The following is an 18589-nucleotide window of genomic DNA, read 5'->3' as shown; positions in this document are numbered from 1 at the left end:
ATAAAAATTACCAGGATGAAAATGATGACAATTGACTATAAAAAAGCAGTATGAGTTTTTAACCTGTTTTGTTAACTGAGGTTTCTTTTCCTCAAGCCTAATAGACATTTTTGTTAATCAAATGGTCAATAGTATTGGCAATGAATGAAATAAGTCTAAATTATTAGACTTTTGTGAAAGAACGTAACACAGACACATTGACTTTACGCAAACCAATCACGCTTACCATTTTGTGTACTGACCCCTCAAGACCCATTTTGAACTGGAAAAAGCCCTGTTATCCACCATGAAATACCACCTGAGAGGTGTAAAATCATCCCAAATTCATTCTGCAGCATGACACCAAAGTTGTAAGGAGCATGACAACAGCCCGAAAGATACATTCAGAGTCAAAAACCTTCATCTTAAGCAAGAAGCAGAGCAAGAATTCCTGCAGTCGATAGTGTGGCACCTTCAGAGCCATGATCTCAGTATTTCAATCTCAGACTGGGATATAAGAGACAGCAAAAATCTATATAAGAACTGAGACCATTGAAAAACTGAGGTGTTGTACCTTTAAAAAAAAATGGGACTGTTTAAAAAAAGATACTGATTCTATTCCCCTTTTTCACCTAATTGAAAAATAGACATTAATCATGGCATTATTTTGAGAGCATTCTCACTAATGCTTTCTTGCACAATACTGCAGATTTCAGCACTTAAGAAATTGGAGGGAATCAAATTTGAGTTTGTGCATTTTTTGCTACTTTGTACTCGCAGAGTAGTGCAATAAATATATTAACCAGTCATATATAACACCCTGATAGAGGCCATTCTGTTGAACGCGTAGGATGTGCTTTCACAGTGCAGCGTGTGTATGTGTGTGTATCTGTTGTAATCCATGTGTGAAGGCTGAAGTAACTATTGAACTGAATGTTTGCCTGTGTGTGTTCTGTATGGAAGTATGAATAAGAATAGTTAAATATTTATGTGTTTGATATCTTATCTGTTAAAGTATATCTATGTTTATTGTAAAGCATAACGACTCTACCAGTGAATAAAATGTGTTATACAAATACAACTGACTTGACTACACTTGTATTATTTACAGGTTTTCTGATCACACTGTAGGACTGCTAGCATACTTATAGTGGAGTATTTTCAGCAAGTGAAGCAACAAGTGACCATTTGGATAAAAATGTGAACATGCAGCACAGACATAGACTTTGTATAAAAGAAGGTCATCTTTTTTAGACAGTCTGCGAGTGTAACAGAAGATACAGCTGCGACCTGTTAGGTAATGTCACCTCTACAAAGCTGTTGCTTACTAACATTAGCACACATTACTTAGCCGCAATTAGCAACAGAAATACGACTGCAGCAGAAAGACTTTAGAGTTGAAGAAAGGTGTGTTTAGTTTCTTACGAACCAAACTTTGAGTTTGTAATGTAAATAACTTGTCATTTATTTCTTCTTCTTCTTTTTAAAAGTTGTATAAAGTCGTGTTTTCTACTAATGGTATTGGCGTTAAGCCGTTGACGCCTCACCTGACAATACGTTAGCAGCCTTTTCCAGTGGCGAAGGGTCACAAAATCACACGGGTGACAGATGTCGCTGTAACACCTGTTCCGGTTTTGAAGCGTCTCCGATCTACTGTACCTCCAGCAGAGGGCTGAGAGCAGAACGGGCACCAGACAGGACGGGTGGGGTCAGGAAATGCGGTCTTTCCCCCCTTCGCAACCCCGCCTTCCCATTGGTCAATGAGGCGTCTGTGGAACGTTTCCCCGTGCGGCGATTGGCGGCTGCGCTCACCGACTTGCACCTGATTGGTCAAAAACGCTACGCTGGCTGTGGGCTGAGAAGTTGATGATTCCGTTGGTTCCTGGCTGAGAGTAGAGAGATTGAAGGGGCCGGGCCCACAGCGGAGAAATGGCGAGTATGGTTAACGAGAACGGGTGTGGAGTAGAAACACAAAGCCCAGAGCAGCAGGGACCAGGCCGGGGTGCGGCCAGATGGGGTCCACAACACGCCGGTGCCCGAGAACTGGCCAATTTGTACTCGCCAGGTGAGTCGATCCTCTCAGCTGCTCCGTGTTATGGGCTCGTTCTACCCGGTTCAAGTGTCCATGAGTGGTGTGACATAACGACTGTCGTTATTTAGTTACCAAGAAACAAACTGAAAGGCAAAACTACTAAATTAACAAACAAGAGCGCCAGATCGACTTCAGCTGCGAACACTGAATGACAGCGAACAATCAGCGTCAGTTGTGGGTTTGTTAGAATCACAATGCTCTTGTTACACAATAGGAATCATGTGAGAATGGTTGAATTTGTGTTTGAGTCGCCGTGGCGCTTTGACATTTCGAGCATCAGGCAGGGGTTACAAGAATCTAGTGCCTCTGCTTTAGGCTCAGAAGCCTCATTTGGCCACGGAGCTGCTGTGACCTTTCATAACAGGGTTGCTGTTGCTAAGTCAGCTGTACACTGCAACTCCGAGAGCAATGCACAGCCAGAAACTAATGCTCTAAATTGTTCAGAGATCTCCCAACATTCAGGCCATTTGAACTTGAATCCACAAAGTGAGTGGCCTTCACGCCCACTTTGCAAATACTTGATGCCTTTTGAGCTCCTCGTGTAGCTGGGAGCTAACTAGGATCTGCATATGACTGCTTTGACTGTTTGGAGCTCAGACTTTTATAGCCGTCTTTGAGTTGTAAGAGGTGGTCAGGTATGTCAGGCCCAGCTGCTCAACACACTCAGGTATCAGGGGAATGAAGAAACTCAGAGTTACACAGTTGTACAGGAGCATCTCATAAATAGTTTTGCTGAGTAGTTTACCAACCTTTGGACATTTTATTTTGGACTGTATGATGACACTTGGAGGTCAGGTGATGTGGACTGAACTAGAGACATAGTAATCTTATCAGCAAAGTCATGCTCCCAGATAGATCCTCATGTTCATGTTTTTTTTTTCTTTAAGGCAAAAGATGTCAAGAATGGATAAGTGTCATCCTCTGCTTCTCTCTCATGGCCTTCAATTTCATGCACCTCCTTGCCAATTTCCATCTGGGACATTTGTGGAGCATCCTGCTGGGCATCGGTAAGAACTGAATCAAAAGTGATGTAACGTCCTCGCATTGTGTTGTCAGTGTCTTTAGGATTTCTTACTTGTTTTCTGTGCTACTTCACAAATTCGTTTTCAGTGGCAGGAATACTCACAGCAGACTTTGCGTCAGGACTTGTTCACTGGGGAGCTGATACGTGGGGATCAGTGGATCTACCCATTTTCGGAAAGGTATGGGCTTTCCAGAACTAGTGTCCAGTGAAAGTGAACATTTTCTGTGATGGTGGTACGGTAGCTAATTGATGATTGCTCCACACCACCACAGCCCTGTGCATGATAAAACCTGTGCAGCTCGTGGATTGGTGGACATTTTCTCTAACCAAATGTTCTGCCTGATCTGTGGTGCAGGCCTTTATACGTCCGTTCAGAGAGCACCACATCGACCCCACAGCCATCACCCGTCACGACTTCATTGAAACCAACGGTGACAACTGCATGCTGACCATCGTCCCCCTAGCAAACATGGCCTTCAACTTTGTCACCCTCTCTCCAGGTGAGTTTTATATCAACAAAAAGGAAAATGCCACGATGTGATCTAACCTGTTTGTTTCTTTCTTACCTTCCGTCTTTGCTACGTTTAATGTTATCTGCCTAAACTGTGTATTTAATCATTGCAATTGCAGATTAATCTACATAATTATGCAACCTGTGTGTCCAGTTTTTTCCCACATGGAAGACTTTAAACATTCACATCCCCGGTTGTTACCCATGCTATGTAAATCATTGTTGGGATATATTTGTGATTAATATTTCCTGTTTGTTAAAATGAGATTAACTTTTTTTATGCACATTTTTTTCTGATAACACTGTAAGACCGTTAGCTTTCTTATAATGGAATAATTTCGGCAAGCGAAGCAACAAGTGGCAGTTAAGGTAAAATATCAAAATGTATTGTAGCCACAGACTGTAGATAAAAGAAGATTGTCTTTTTTAGTGTAGCAGAGTAATGTCACTTCAACAGAGATATTGCTGACATTAGCTCACATGACTTTTAACCATTAGTCACACAGAAAAACAGCTGCAGCAGAAAAACTTCAGTGTAATGAACTGAACAAGGGAACAAACTGAATTTGTTACTGGAAGTTGTCATTCAGTGGAGTGTTTTGTAATTCATGTATAATATATGGAGTATGTTAAGTAGCTGCAGAGTTACAGCTCCTCTCTTTACAAGATGGCTTCTCTTTGTACCAAACCAAGTGGACAGTGTGTAGGAGCCTGTGTGAAACTATAATTTATGCTCGTCTCTCTCCTACACATCTGCCTCATAAAATAAATATGGGAAGAATTCCATTGTCTTTACCTGTTCCAAACTAATCCTGCAAAAACAAATAAACAACTAACTTTCTATGTTCTTTTGATTGCAGCGGAGATTTACCATATCTACCCCTGGTACTGCTACTTGTTTGCACTGGCCATCTTCGTGACCCTCACCAACCAGATTCACAAGTGGTCGCACACATACTTTGGCCTGCCTCGCTGGGTTGTGTTCCTACAGGACTGCCACATCATAATGCCCCGCAAGCACCACCGCATCCATCACGTCTCGCCTCATGAGACGTACTTCTGCATCACTACAGGTTCGTCTTTATTTCCTCAGTGGGACTGCAGATAAAAATACATACTCTTTTGGAGATGAAACCTCACAGTTTGTGGGATGTGAGCCAAGCAGATTTGACATTAAGCTTTTTTTTTTTTTCTCTCTCTCCGTCTCTCTCCAGGTTGGCTGAACTACCCTCTGGAGAAACTGGGTTTTTGGAGGAACCTGGAGGACCTAATCCAGGGTGTGACGGGAGAGAAGCCCAGAGCGGACGACCTGAAATGGGCTAAAAAAGTCAAGTAACGCTGCAGGCTAACTGCACCCTACCTCAGAAGACGCTGGCTCTGTCCATGCTTCTCATCCCCTTTTTTGCCTCACTTAAACTGTAATTCATAGAGAGAAAAACTAACAGTTTCTGATGCCATAGCTTTAAGTCTTGCACATTTTTCTGTTTTTCAAAAGGAGGGCTTTGTTGGTGATAAAATTTTTCATAACTCACTCACGGAGATAATCTTCTCAGATTGCAATATATCTTTTGTATATCTAACACAACTCATCACTTTTTTAAGGCTTTTGCGTAGAAGATACGGTCATATACACTTTCTGAGGAGATTAAACGATTACCCCCCTGCATCAGAGAGTTCAAACAGTCCGAAAGAAATAATACTTGAAAGAATGAACACTCGCTTTTTTTCCTCCTCCAGAGCCACAACTGTTCATTCAGAAGAGTTGATCAATCGCATTATATTTAGCACAGCCTTATTTTTTGTTCATCAGTTGTTACATCTCCACATTATCAAGGGTCTACATGATGTGCAAGTCATAAAATTGGATTTAGGCCATGGTAAGTAGTAGGACAGAGGTGATAAAAAGATTTCTGGATTTTTTACCAATGTTGATAGCTAAAGAACAAATTGATCAATTACTGTTACATTTTTTTGTCCTCTTGCATATTTGGGTTTAGCTACATACTTTAGATAGTTTTTTTTGTTTTTTTTAAGGAGAGCTGATGACAAGACACACAAAAATCTTTCTGAATACTAATTCAAATTCCCAGTGTTGTTTCAAATATGCAGAAATATTTAAACGTTTAATCATGGATCTGAGTGGCTGACTAATGTGACAGAATAGGAGTCACTGCAACCACCAAGACACTAAAGGAAAACCAACAGTAAGGAACCAGTCAGCTTCAATTACTGTCAGATCCTAAATTGGCATTTTAATTTGGAATCTGGCATTTTTCAAATGTGGTTTGGCCATTAACAGTTCAATCACTGATGATAGCACAGACACAGCAACCAAGTAACTTTCAAGCTAAATAATTTGACCTGTGTAACTGCAGTCAGCAGGGATGTTTGGCCTTTAGATAATCTAAGAAAACATGCATTTATTTTCCTGTTGTGTCTGCTGGGTTAGTCTGCCCCTAATGAGTAGTCTTTAAAGGTGATCATGTGTCGTCTGTAAAAGCAAACAAAAAAAAGCACTTTGTTATTATTTGACTCAATTTTGTAGGAAAGAGGCGCATGCAGTTTTGTCAAGCTGCCTTACACACCGCAGATGCAGTACTTGTGTTTCTTTTCTTTTGTTTCCAGCACTTTGTTGTGCTGCTATTGTAATTCTGTCATTCTGGGGTTTGTGTTAATCAGACACAGATACCCCAGAGTTATGTGCCAGCTGTGTGTGACACTGTTTTCGCTCCTTGCGTCTTTTGTATTATGGGAAGGAACTGTCAGTTTCAGAGCGTAGCATTCCCGATGAGTAATGTTGTCACCGGTCACCTTCTCGGTAACTGTGACATACAGACTTGGTGATGTTTCAAGGGCTTCAGTGAAGGCTGACGATCCAGGAATTTCTTCACTCCTATTGATGAGATTAATTGGTTGGAAGGTTTTTTTTAATGCTTTAGTCAGTAATTTGTAAATGTGTTGTACAGCAAATAACTATGCAGTGACATAAGAGGCCCTTAACTATACGTCTTAACTCATCAGATTAGGTTAAAATGCCTTTCTTTTTCTAATAGTTTACACGTAGTTTCTTTGTTTGGAAAACTGGACTTCCAAAATTTAGCTACTTAATCTGCATGATAAAATTACTTTTGCTAATTAAGATGTCACTTAGGCAGACGTAAGAATGCGTGCATGCATATAGCATGTCGGCTTGTGCAAGCAATACACTGGGTCACCAGCTTTCCTTTGAGTTTGTGTAAAGCAGACACTGAATAGGGAGGATTGAGGAATTAATTGTACTGCTTTCAAAACAGTGACCCCAAACTTTGACCAAATGGTCCCAGGTTTGAACCACCAAAATGTTATCTTCATTCCAAGGAAATCCTGGCCAAGTATTTCAGGTTCAAATGGGAGAAGCTAACCTTACTGTTCAGTTGGGTTGACCAGATTAAAGGCTTACTTGTTAAGCTCCCAATGTTCTAGTCAAAGTAGACAGTTTAATGATAGTAATAGTGAATTTTACAGCCAAAGTTATGCTTCATGTTATGTAATTTTCCAGTTTTTGAATCCTTCATACTTGATTATATAAAAAAATATTCACCATAGGTCAACAGCAGGAGTACACTGCAGACTGCATAGTGCTTGTAGAGTATTGTGAGAAGCAGTTTTTGTGTGCGCTTGGTAGTATAATTTATGCTGGTAAATGGATGGCGTTACATGTGACAGCATCAAAGTTTAAGGCCTGCGTAAGTTCTACTCCCGTAGTTCTTCTTGATCAGTATTAGGCAAAATGTTGTTTGTGCCCCATTAAACTGCAGTCAATGGACAAATGAGAATTTTGGCAGACAGCTTTCTAAATAAGAATTTTGACTCTGCTGGATGTTGCAGTGCTTCAGTAAATTGCTTTTTGTGATCTTTTAAAGGTAATGACAACTTTAAGGATGTTTTGTGCTTTTGTAAATCAGCGAAATAGGATAATAGCTAAAGGTAATAGATGGAAACACTGAACATGATAATGCCATTATCAGTTTGGAGATCTGCAAAATGGACAACTTTACATTAAAAATATATGATGAGCTCAAAAGGAAACCAAATCATAACAATCATTGAGAAAGACTTGCTATAATTGCTATTTTTGGCTCATAGTGGGAAGTCTGTTGATGAGTTTAACACCTAACATGCATAAACTTTATTCTTATTCTCCAGATGATCTCAGGATTGTGGTTAGAGTGATTCAAGTAGTTCAACATAAATTTGTGGTAAAGTTAAGGCTGTTAGTTAATCTATAAAAGTTTTTTAAATCACTCATTTACATCAAATTTTATTGGCCAAAATAGTCAAATGATTTTATATGCATTATCTGTTCTATTGTAGCCATAAATCAGTACAGTTAACTTGGCCTCTTGTTATTAAGGTAGACTTTGTGATTGAGCTGTGTTTGTTTTTTCTGCTTAGAGACAATGAGCTTTCATCAGTGGATTTGAAGGGTATTTTGTGACAGTGTGTGGTAATTAAATATTTTCCAACGGGAAACAATTTTAGTCAAAGCAAATGAACTGATTAAGTGGGGTGGGCAGTTGTTGGTGGTATGTTTGACATGCTGTGTTGGAATCACTCTTGTAATGATCCTTGGACTGTTTATTGAATTGCCTTATCCTCTCCCTGATTGATTCACTGTAAATCTTGCCAACGATGTGGGAAAACAGTTTATTCACGACTTTAAATTGCCCTTCATTTGACTCTCAGTTGTTCTGAGGCAAGACCCATATGGATGTTGTTATTGGTTATGTACATCGGTGGTGATGGAGTTTTAGATATCGGAATAATGCCTTGATGCCTTTTTGTTGTCTTCCATTTGGGAGACTTACAGTGTATATATTAAACTGTATTTATAAATAAACTAATAAACAATTTTCTATGTGTTTTCTTTCTTTAAGATATTGCAGGTATATACAGTTTTAATTTTTACTTTCCTCTTTGCCTACCTGCCTTATCTGACTTTTATCTCAGTTGTAGGTCATTCTGATATGTCACAGTAAGAGAAAAACACATTTGTAAATAATAAAACTGATTAAAAGGATTAATGTTATTAGTCACACTCATTTACTACTGTGATAACTCAAAATGACTGCTGTGAAAAGGCCCTACTTAGTAATTAAATGAAAAACAATGAGCTGGGACCTGTTGGAAAGTCAGCCCTCATTTTGATTTGTAATTTTTACAACCTTTAACACTTAATATGTAGAATTCATCCATACATCTCACACACCTTTCAGTTCACAGCCGATAATTACTATAGAAATATGAGTAATTATATTTGTGTATTTCAAATAAAATCACATTAACTTGACTTGTAATCAGTTTCCCCTCACATTTTGACACACTTGAACAGCTGAGTTTTCCTGCAGCATTGAGTTTTCCTCAGTTCAGTCTCAAATAGTCGCATAAATAACCTGCTTATAGGCGCAACAAAGGAAGGAATACTTTGCGGCTCTTGCTCGCGCACGCCCCGCTGGCCACAATGGCAAATGTACGTGCGCGCTCCCGCTGTGTAGCGACAAGATGGCGGTCGCCGCCGGATCAGGTAAATGACTGAGACATAATAATCACAACGAGAGTCTTTCGTTGAATAATCGTCTCAATGACTTTTCATATGTAGCAGCTGGGTTTAATAACGAGGTCGATTATCTACTGAGGAGCACGCTGTGTGAGAACATACAAGCTACGTTAAAGCTGCAGCTGCTAAGGAGAATGAATAGAAAACGATGCTACTAGCTAAGCTAGCGCAAGTTAAGTTAGATGAAAGCACAACGAGATGCAGCACGACTGCTGATAAAGGAACTTAATTTTGTTTAATATGCGTGTAATCATTTAACACGGGTCATCCACGTGTATACGGCAGGTGCAGCTTATGAGCTTTCATGAACTTGTTGTAAATGAGGTGTCTGACGCTAGTTAACCACAACACCGCCACCCTAACGGGGGACGCTAGCTTAATTGCGACATTGGATTATTCAGTGACGCTGAAAACGGACGTGTCACAAACCGAGTCGGTAGAGCTGCGTTAATGTCATCAATAAATGTCGGATCATCCGCATTCAGTCTTCCTGCAAAGCTGTTTAGCGTCAACAATGACGGTACGTTTTCAGACATCCTGAGTCGCAGCTAATCAAGAAAACATGATTCGTACTGAGTTCAAACAGTCCTCTGGAGATGAAGGTGATCAGGAGCTAAACTGCTGCACCAGATGGCAGTGAGACTGTTGGGTGTCTCAGTTAACAGTGCAGTCCCATCGTGTCTCACTGCAGAGGCCAAATGATGCAGCATCGTCGAAACCAGATGCTAAGTAAGAGGACACGAATAACACCTGCCATGATGAAAGCTGCTCAGCTGAGGCGTTCCTTAATTTCCTGTCTGGTTGTGTCTGAGTCATGCCTTTGTAACTGCAAGTCATTGCTCCGGCAGAAGCGTTTGTAAATTGATAACTGTGTTGAGCTGGATGCTGTGTGTTGAATGTGTGTACATGACAGCCTTGTTGTGCTGTGTTTGTCCACAAACAGGCGTTAAAGTTCCTCGCAATTTCCGGCTCCTGGAAGAGCTGGAGGAAGGTCAGAAGGGTGTGGGAGATGGAACAGTGAGCTGGGGTCTGGAGGATGATGATGACATGACCTTAACACGATGGAGAGGAGTGATCCTCGGCCCTCCAAGGGTTAGTGGTACCATTTTTAACACCTCCTTGAGAGCAGGGCAACAAGCATCCAAGGTGCAAAGCCAGAAAGGTTAACAGATTGTTAAGTAGAACAAAGATCTTGGTTCAATCCTGGCATGTGTTCTGTCATCACACCAGTCAGACATGAAATGAAAAGGAAGACACAGAAGCACTAACTTTCAGCTAGTTCACCACTACTGAGAGTGAAGCTTTAGCGAGTTAAACTAAACCTGAAAGCAGCTGCAGCACAATGAACAATACAACACAAGAAAGTGAATTTGAAACAGTAATAGATTTTTGGCCTGGATCCGATATTAAGCACTTGACAGATTATCTGAATTTTTTTTTTTTTTTAACTGATTCACATTAAAATAAATGAAATAGAAAATGCATTACTCTGGCTGTGATCCAAGTGTGTCTCTTTTTGTAGTCACAACTCTGGTCTTTAAAAGCACCATCTCACCCATAGACGCATGTGATTGCTCACATGTTACAGCCAATAAACACTGAAGGGTCAATGTTGAAAAGATCCTTTACAGGTTAAACATAAGGGTGACATATTTTGTGCTAAAATTTCTGTTATTCTAAATTCAAGATTTTCATTTTAACTGCAAATGTGTATCAGACATTGTTCTCTTATAAAGTAAAAGTAAAACACATTTGTCAGCCCTTAGCAACAACACAATTAAAACACCTATGTAAAGATAAATATATTACATCATAAAGCTACAGAAAACAGTTACTCTAAATTCTGACAAATCAACTTATTACATTTTCCATTGATTAGCTGCTTTAGCTTCTAAAAAGTAGTGAAAACTGTTAATTTTTGTTTCCCAGAGTCCATTACAGATGACATTTCTTTTTTGAAATTTAATATTTTTAGCATAAATGTATTGCGGACTTATCTGCGTGCTGTTAGGATACTGTTAATGATTCAGAAAATGATTGTTTTATCTTTTTTACTGCCTTTTGAAGGCTAGGCTAGTTCCAGTGTAGCTCAATATGTATCTGTAATAGTTTTAACAAGGAGACACTGTTGTACACCTGTGACCTTTGACTCAGCTGTTTCTTTGCTCTCCCAGAGTTTAAACCGACATATCTTCAGTTTCTTTGCAATTGGGTAAAAACATAGTCACATTTTAAGGGTTATACCTTTGTATGTAGGGTATTTTCTGCCATACATTCCACATGGTATTGGGAATATGTTGAAAGTTGTGTGTGTTTGTTGAGGTATAATGTACTGTCCTCTCACCTCTCTTTAACTTTCTGCATTTACAGACAAGCTATGAAAACAGGATGTACAATCTGAAAGTTGAATGTGGGCCAGGATACCCAGAGTCACCCCCGTTTGTCAGATTTGTGACGAAGATAAACTTGAATGGCGTGCACACCTCCAACGGTGTGGTATGTAAATCATCTGGACCTGTTGTTGTTATTTTAGCCTAGTTACTCAGATTTGCATGCCTCAGCTGTCAAAAGACTGATGAAATGGATGAAAAATGTGCGTTTATACCATGCAGGCTATAAGAAAGAACATCATGTGGCTCATGATGTTGTGTTGTAGAGCTCTTGGGAGTTTGTACATTCTGCTTAGATCATTGTTAGATTAGAGCGACGTGTGAAAAACATTCACACATTCAAACATGCACAGAATGAAAAGAACACTTATTTCTGTGACTGGCACATTTTAATTTAGACCGTTTAGGGTTTCCCCAAGCAGATTTTTGACATATTTAAAAAAAAAAAAAAAAAAAAAATGGTAATATGGTAATAGGACCAATTGTCCTAACTTGAATGGGGACCAAGAAACAGTATCAGATCCACCTTATTGAGTTGTTTTTGGATAGTTATCTGTCAAACTGTAGCCAAAGTTGTATGCCAAAAAGGCCAATCTGACAGCACAAAACGCAGTAGAGAACAGGCCTTTTTTTACCATTTTGTCACGAGTAGATTCTTCCTTTAGTTTTTCAAATGTGGCAAGGTTTCCCTTGTTCTCCATTTTGCAGCATTACCCCACAATGTATGGAGGAAAGCTTTAAACACACTGCAGACTGAGGCAACAGTAAATCAGTTTAAAAGCAGATAGATGGTGGGGGTTGAGGATAACTGAAGTCAGGTCTGGACTTAAACTAAACTAGCATGAATAGGCTAACAAATCTATAATGAAGCCACTTTAAACTTTACTCTTAAGGCCGTGTCCAAGTGATTTTTCTTGAGGCCTTGGATTTTTTTCAACTGTTTGCGATGGGGGTGCTGCGTATTTACACTGTGGAAAAAGTGCCAGCAGCTTGACACAGAGGTGAATGCTTGGTGATTTATTTATTTATTTTTTCCCCCCGGTCGAACATTTTTCAACTGTTCGACTTTGGGTAAAACGCTGCCCAAAGATGAACAGTCAGTCACAGCTGTCAAATCCCAGTGGAGGAGGGGTGGGACTTACACCACACCATCAAACTGTCACATTCTACTTGCATAAATGCTAAACAACAGTGGAGGAAAGTTCATACTGCTTCTCTTAAAGTATCCACTTATGTACTAGATGACATTGCCTTTCTACCATAATATTAATATAATAAATAGTATTAGAAGGAACATTTCGTTTGCGGCAGGTTTACCAGCCAGTTGATCGGTACTTCCAACACATTACTTAGGCAGATGTTCTGTATTATAGCAACCAGAGCGTCTCTGCTTGGAAAAAAAACCCAAAAACTCTGTACCTCCAAAACCAGCTGGGCATTTTCAGCTGGCAAAATATGCTTTGGTGGACACACAGTCTTAAAGTTCAAGATCAGAATTCTAACAACTGTCATAGCTGTCAAGTTTAAATAAACCTAGACTTTTGAGCTGGGTGACCTAGTTGAATATCAACACCCTCTTAAAATAATGGCCTAAGTCATTTTTTCAGGCTTTGCAGAAAACACAAAAAACTGAACCACATCACAGTGAACCTTGACCTAGGCCATCATACTACAGGGGTAGAATCGCATGATCTGTTCAACTGAGGGGATTTTACCAGAGGTGGCCAGCCTCACGAGGAGATGATTTTGGCAAAAAAAAAAAAAAAAAATTGTCAGAAAATGACTTAGGCCATTATTTTAGGAAGGTGATGATATTAATATTAAACAATAATGCTTCCCCTCTTTATTATGCAGAAGACAAACACTCAGGTGACCAGAGGTACCACTAGAGGAGACTGTATCATTATTATTTAAAAAATTGCTTTCAGTCAGTCAGCATTTTCTGTAGCAGAATACAAGAATGGAGTGCATAGTAGAGAACTCTATACATACCACTATTTTACTCATCAGTTGAACTGTGGCTTGTAATCAATCTAACAGCTGCCTACTGACCTTCTCTGCTGCCTTCCTGTCATCTCTTTTACATGCAGTTTGTTTCCTGGGTGTGCATTTTATCTCTGTATGCATCATCCGTTTGTGTTGACTGCGGTGCGTCCTATTTATTCTAATTTTAGGGAGTAGGGCTAACTGTTAATCAGTGAGGGCTTTATGAGCTTCACAGGGTGTAGCATCACATCCCTACTGTATCTCCGCTCTGCAGGTTGACATGCATGCAGTGAACGCGCTGGCCAAGTGGCAGAACTGCTACAGTATCCGGATGGTGCTGCTGGAGCTGCGACGGCTCATGACCTGCAAGGAAAACATGAAGCTTCCTCAGCCACCAGAGGGCCAGATCTACACCAACTGAGCCCCGTGCTACTTTTGCCTCCATCTTTTTCCTCCTCATTCCCCGACCCTCTGTCTCCCTCTGTTTTGCTTTCATCCCTTTATCCCCCCATCCTCTGTCATGTGACATTCCACCTCCCGCCAACACCTTTGCTGAGCGCAGACACACACTCACACACACACAGACAGCAGAAGACTGAAGAACACAATAGCAAATACATGCAGTCACACATGCACACACACTCTGCATACACACACACACTTATTGAGCAGTCATGAAAGTCATTCCAGGCCCTGGCCCCTTCCCTCTCCCATCACTGGAGCTCTGGGTGGACTGGAGTCGCCAGTCCACACCAGATACGATCATTCGAATACTGTACATCTTACTAATCTTTTTTTATTATTATTTGTTAAAAATGCAGATTGTACAATAACATAAATAATCTTATTGAGTGTACCTCTTTGTGTGTTGCCTTTTTGTATCGTTAAAAATGGCCACTTTACGTAATTTTCACATAGCTCACCAAATCAGTGGTCGCTCCAAGTTAGGAGGTAATCATCATTTAAGGGTGTGCAAACAAAACTTATTACGCATCCATCCATCCATCCATCCATCCATCCATCCATCTTCTACCGCTGATCCGGGTCGGGTCGCGGGGGCAGCAGCTTTAGGAGGGAAGCCCAGACCTCCCTCTCCCCGGCCACATCATCTAGCTCCTCCCGGGGGACCCCAAGGCGTTCCCAGGCCAGCTGGGAGACATAGTCTCTCCAGCGTGTCCTGGGTCTTCCCCGGGGCCTCTTCCCAGTGGGACGTGCCCTAAACACCTCACCAGGGAGGCGTCCAGGAGGCATCCTAATTAGATGCCCGAGCCACCTCATCTGGCTCCTCTCTACGCGGAGGAGCAGCGGCTCTACTCTGAGATCCTCCCGGATGGCCGAGCTTCTCACCCTATCTCTAAGGGAGAGCCCAGCCACCCTGCGGAGGAAACTCATTTCAGCCGCTTGTACCCGCGATCTTGTTCTTTCGGTCACTACCCAAAGCTCGTGACCATAGGTGACGCATAACACGTTTAATTTGTCAATGAGTATTTCTGATCATGTGGCTAAATGAAACATTTTCTTCAGTGTGCTGACATAAGCTTGGACATTTTTTTTTTTTTTTTTTTTCCCCCAAGCAGTCTCGTAGTAAATGCATGACTGCTGTTCAACAAGAGGGTGTCTTTGTCATATGGCTTTGTTTTTTTCTTGTGTAAAATTTATCCAAAGTGAACATTGTGTATCTATACCACTATATCTAATCTTCATAGTAGTATAGTATGCATATCTACTGTAGGTCTGCAGTTAAACTGTGCTTGAACATAGAAGTGAAATCAGCTACCTCTTTTGGTCCTTTGTACATTCAGAGCAGTTATCTGAGTTGTGAAACTGTCTTTGCTACTTCATGTAATCAGACTGTTTTGCTTTCTCCTCTTCCTCCATAAATCTAAATTCATGCTTTTTCATGCATTTGTGTTGTTGGAGATCACTACATATCAGTGTTCATGGGTTACAGGTCTTGCAGTGTGTCAACTACACTGGCTTTCAGGAGGGCTCCCTTTTTTCCACTTATATCTGAGCAGAAATTTAAAAAAAAAATACAGCACTTGATACAAATTTTATTATAATTAATCCTGTCAAAACAGATAAGTAGCTCTTCTATTACATCGGAAAGGTTTTCCCCCCAGATTTCTTCTAGTTGAAGTTAGTAAAGTCTGATATTGTGATGCCACAGTTTGATGGTGAAGGCATGACCTGTATGTATTCATGCAGCCATTTTCTATACTCTGCTGTACCTTCTGGCAGACCGTATGCATTTAGGTTTCTTTATTAAAGTGAATTAGTGTTGAATTGCACACATACATAAATACAAATATCAATAATAATCATCCATGATTGTAAAGACAGGAATGCATGACAAAATCCCATGCTGTTTTAAATGATTACAGGAGCTAATGTGCTCAGAGGAACCAGCCCTCTATGACTTGCACAGTCATTTAAATAAGTGCTGCTCTTCAGTGACCCGAGCAGATGGAGCAGAAGTCATACAGACAGAGAATAATTAATCAGTAAGTTGCTGGAAGCTATAATATTATGCACCTCCTGCAAGTGACATCATAAAACAAACCAGTATTATCTGTTAATGAAATATGTCATGCTCAGATCTTTGCATGGTCTCTTATAGTCTTGCAAGCTTCAAACCCATACCCATTTAATCCACCCTGAATCTGAACAGGTCCACATAATCAGCCTCTTACTCCATTATTCATCACACAGAATCCACTTACACTCGCACATTTTGCCTCGTTTAAGGCTACCTCTCGCTCACATAGCGACATTTTGGGTCCAATATGGACAAGCTGATTGGGATGAGTCGACATTTTGGGAACATTCTGGAGAAGGTCAATGCAACATGTAGATATTAAAAACTAAAGCTAGCGTTTGCTTACATTAGCACAGATGCTGGAAACAAAGGGCAAGTGGGCCATTTGGTTCAGAGTAGCAAACAGCAAACCTAAAACTCTCAAATTAGATACCAGTTAAGTTGATTTGCCAAAATGCCCACGAGGTTTTACTTCTATTTTAGCACTAACAGGCACCACACCACGGAAGTTTCTGTTTGGAGGTAAAGAGTCAACTTAGAAGATACATTTTACCATCCAAATAATATAACAACTTAAATGTTCAATCTGCTGCTAGTATATGATGTCAGTTTTATTCATATTATACTTGACAAAACTGACAGAAACAGCTTTAAGTTGCAACCTGATGAATGTACTTCAAGTCTTAATATTCATTCTCTTTTACCACTATTCACTTCTGCAATAGAGAAATTCTGTACATATAAGTAAGCATGATGTTAATGATCACCAATATGCAGTTAAGATGTTTCAGATTTTACATTCCCAAGCTGGGGGTTTAGAATTTCCAAGGAATCCCAACACAAATATGACAGACCAAGAGAGGCTTTTAAGATGTTCATGTTTTTGGGCTGAGGAAAAACAAACTTTGGTGAAGCTGCTCAGCAGACACAGAGTTGAGTAAACGGGGCGCTAAAGACTAATACAAGTGCTTATTTATTGAAAGACATACACAAAAAAACCCACATGTAGTAACTTTTTTTGCTATACCCAAAAAGGGGCTGCTGTTAGGGAACTGCAGTGATATATTTTCAAACAAATTCAATCCAGATTGTCAACAAACTACTACACAATGGTGCAAAACAAACCATTAATAATTAAAAGCATGGACAATCTAGAATAACCACCTCAGTCTGTCTCCACCAACCAGTGAAGCTGCAGTTACATCCATGTCTGTCCAGACTTGTATAATACACTTAAGTGTGAAAATGCACATGGTTGCTCAGTAAATCTGATTATAAGTTTTAGCCATGACAGAAGATGATGCTACTGCAAACTAGGGGTGAACCAGTTATCAACTTGGTTGATTATCGGATCCAGTATTTAGTGTTTTTCTGATTATCTGTACTGCTGCTTTCTAAAACTGATTCCTGATAAAATAAATGAATTTGAAAATGTGCTACTGTGGCTCTAATGCAGCTGCCTCTGTCTGTGGACTCAAGCAATGTCACACAGTAACAGGCCCACTGAAGGTTAAACGGTGAAAAGTTTTAAGTAAACACATGAAAAACATAAACATGGTAAGCTGATATTCATGCTAATATATCAAGATGGACTGAATTGACATTTTAACAATGTTTTGTGTTGAAGTTGCTTTTATTTAGAATTTTGAAACCAAGATTTCAATTTTAATTTGCAAATATGGATTCCAAATATCTTGATGAGTAAAAATTGGCATCAGTATTCACTCATCAACATCTACAGCAAACCAATTCTGAAACTGTAGATGCTTCACACACACCTTCAACCTGACAGCAAGGAGGATTCATACAATCACCACAGTTTGAAGGTTAGCCCTGTCAAGTCAATGTCCAACCAAATGTGAAGTATGTTCACAATCTCCCCTTTTGTTTCTGAGTTATGGTGCTGAATAATGGAAAGAAGATTATGATGTCAACGTGAAGTTGGCTTTTGGCCTCTTGGATATAAATTGTCATCACTTCTGAAAAAATGACAGTGAAGGTGACAATGTCGGCTCAGAACATCTAAGAGCAGAAAACCGTTCCGACAATATTTCCTGCAGATGATGATGCTAAGGATGGAATAATGACTGGATCGATGGATGATTTTTTTGTATGCATAAAGGGGGTAACAACTACAAAACAAATACAGTCGCAGATTAAAACAAAACAGTGATCAAAAATAGTTTAATGAATAAAGTAAAGTAGGCTGATTGTACTAAAACTTCACAAATGTATTTAAATTTTCTTTCAGCTATTTAAGCATGGGAATCTAATCCAATTCAAATAAAAGACATCCACCAAATAATGACCTAAAAATGGCAGAATTAGGTTAGAAAGTCACTTTATTTACTCTAAGCAATTCTCTCGTTGTACTCAGTGCAGTGGAAAAATGTTTTGCAGGCCAAATTGGTGGGTTATATAATCTCCAGGACGTGTCCAGTAGGATTACAGGCCATGGAGTGTAGAGTTAGG

The 18589-nt window shown here is 39.9% G+C and overlaps 2 protein-coding genes across 3 annotated transcripts; both read left to right on the top strand.

Annotated features, from left to right (window-relative positions):
• Positions 1-1908: 1908 nt before the first annotated feature.
• peds1 (plasmanylethanolamine desaturase 1) lies at positions 1909-8498 on the top strand. The gene is made up of 6 exons (XM_023275582.3): positions 1909-2044; positions 2959-3078; positions 3182-3273; positions 3451-3595; positions 4467-4679; positions 4821-8498. The coding sequence occupies exons 1-6, from the start codon at positions 1909-1911 to the stop codon at positions 4940-4942; spliced, it is 828 nt and encodes a 275-aa protein (XP_023131350.1). The 3' UTR covers positions 4943-8498.
• Positions 8499-9053: 555 nt separating this feature from the next.
• Positions 9054-14434, top strand: LOC111572078 (ubiquitin-conjugating enzyme E2 variant 1-like). Of its 2 annotated transcripts, none has more exons than XM_023275585.3 (4): positions 9054-9169; positions 10146-10294; positions 11573-11698; positions 13853-14434. In XM_023275585.3, the coding sequence occupies exons 1-4, from the start codon at positions 9148-9150 to the stop codon at positions 13997-13999; spliced, it is 444 nt and encodes a 147-aa protein (XP_023131353.1). In that variant the 5' UTR covers positions 9054-9147; the 3' UTR covers positions 14000-14434. The 2 variants fall into 2 exon arrangements, with proteins under 2 accessions (XP_023131353.1, XP_054869078.1); XM_055013103.1 differs by lacking the exon at positions 9054-9169 and adding an exon at positions 9598-9722.
• The last annotated feature ends 4155 nt before the right edge of the window (positions 14435-18589 follow it).

Source organism: Amphiprion ocellaris, chromosome 8, assembly GCF_022539595.1.
Source record: "Amphiprion ocellaris isolate individual 3 ecotype Okinawa chromosome 8, ASM2253959v1, whole genome shotgun sequence".
Taxonomy (NCBI): domain Eukaryota; kingdom Metazoa; phylum Chordata; class Actinopteri; family Pomacentridae; genus Amphiprion; species Amphiprion ocellaris.
Note: the sequence above shows the minus strand (reverse complement) of the source record. Positions and strands in the feature narration are given on the sequence as shown.

Bases quoted from the DNA above. Each gene is read 5' to 3' on its own strand.
- peds1 (XM_023275582.3), top strand. From the start codon at position 1,909: ATGGCGAGTATGGTTAACGAGAACGGGTGTGGAGTAGAAACACAAAGC. The intron at 3,079-3,181 runs GTAAGAACTGAA...ATTCGTTTTCAG, and splicing joins GAGCATCCTGCTGGGCATCG to TGGCAGGAATACTCACAGCA. The intron at 3,596-4,466 runs GTGAGTTTTATA...TTTTGATTGCAG, and splicing joins CTTTGTCACCCTCTCTCCAG to CGGAGATTTACCATATCTAC.
- LOC111572078 (XM_055013103.1), top strand. From the start codon at position 9,653: ATGTCATCAATAAATGTCGGATCATCCGCATTCAGTCTTCCTGCAAAG. The intron at 10,295-11,572 runs GTTAGTGGTACC...CTGCATTTACAG, and splicing joins TGATCCTCGGCCCTCCAAGG to ACAAGCTATGAAAACAGGAT. The intron at 11,699-13,852 runs GTATGTAAATCA...TCCGCTCTGCAG, and splicing joins TGCACACCTCCAACGGTGTG to GTTGACATGCATGCAGTGAA.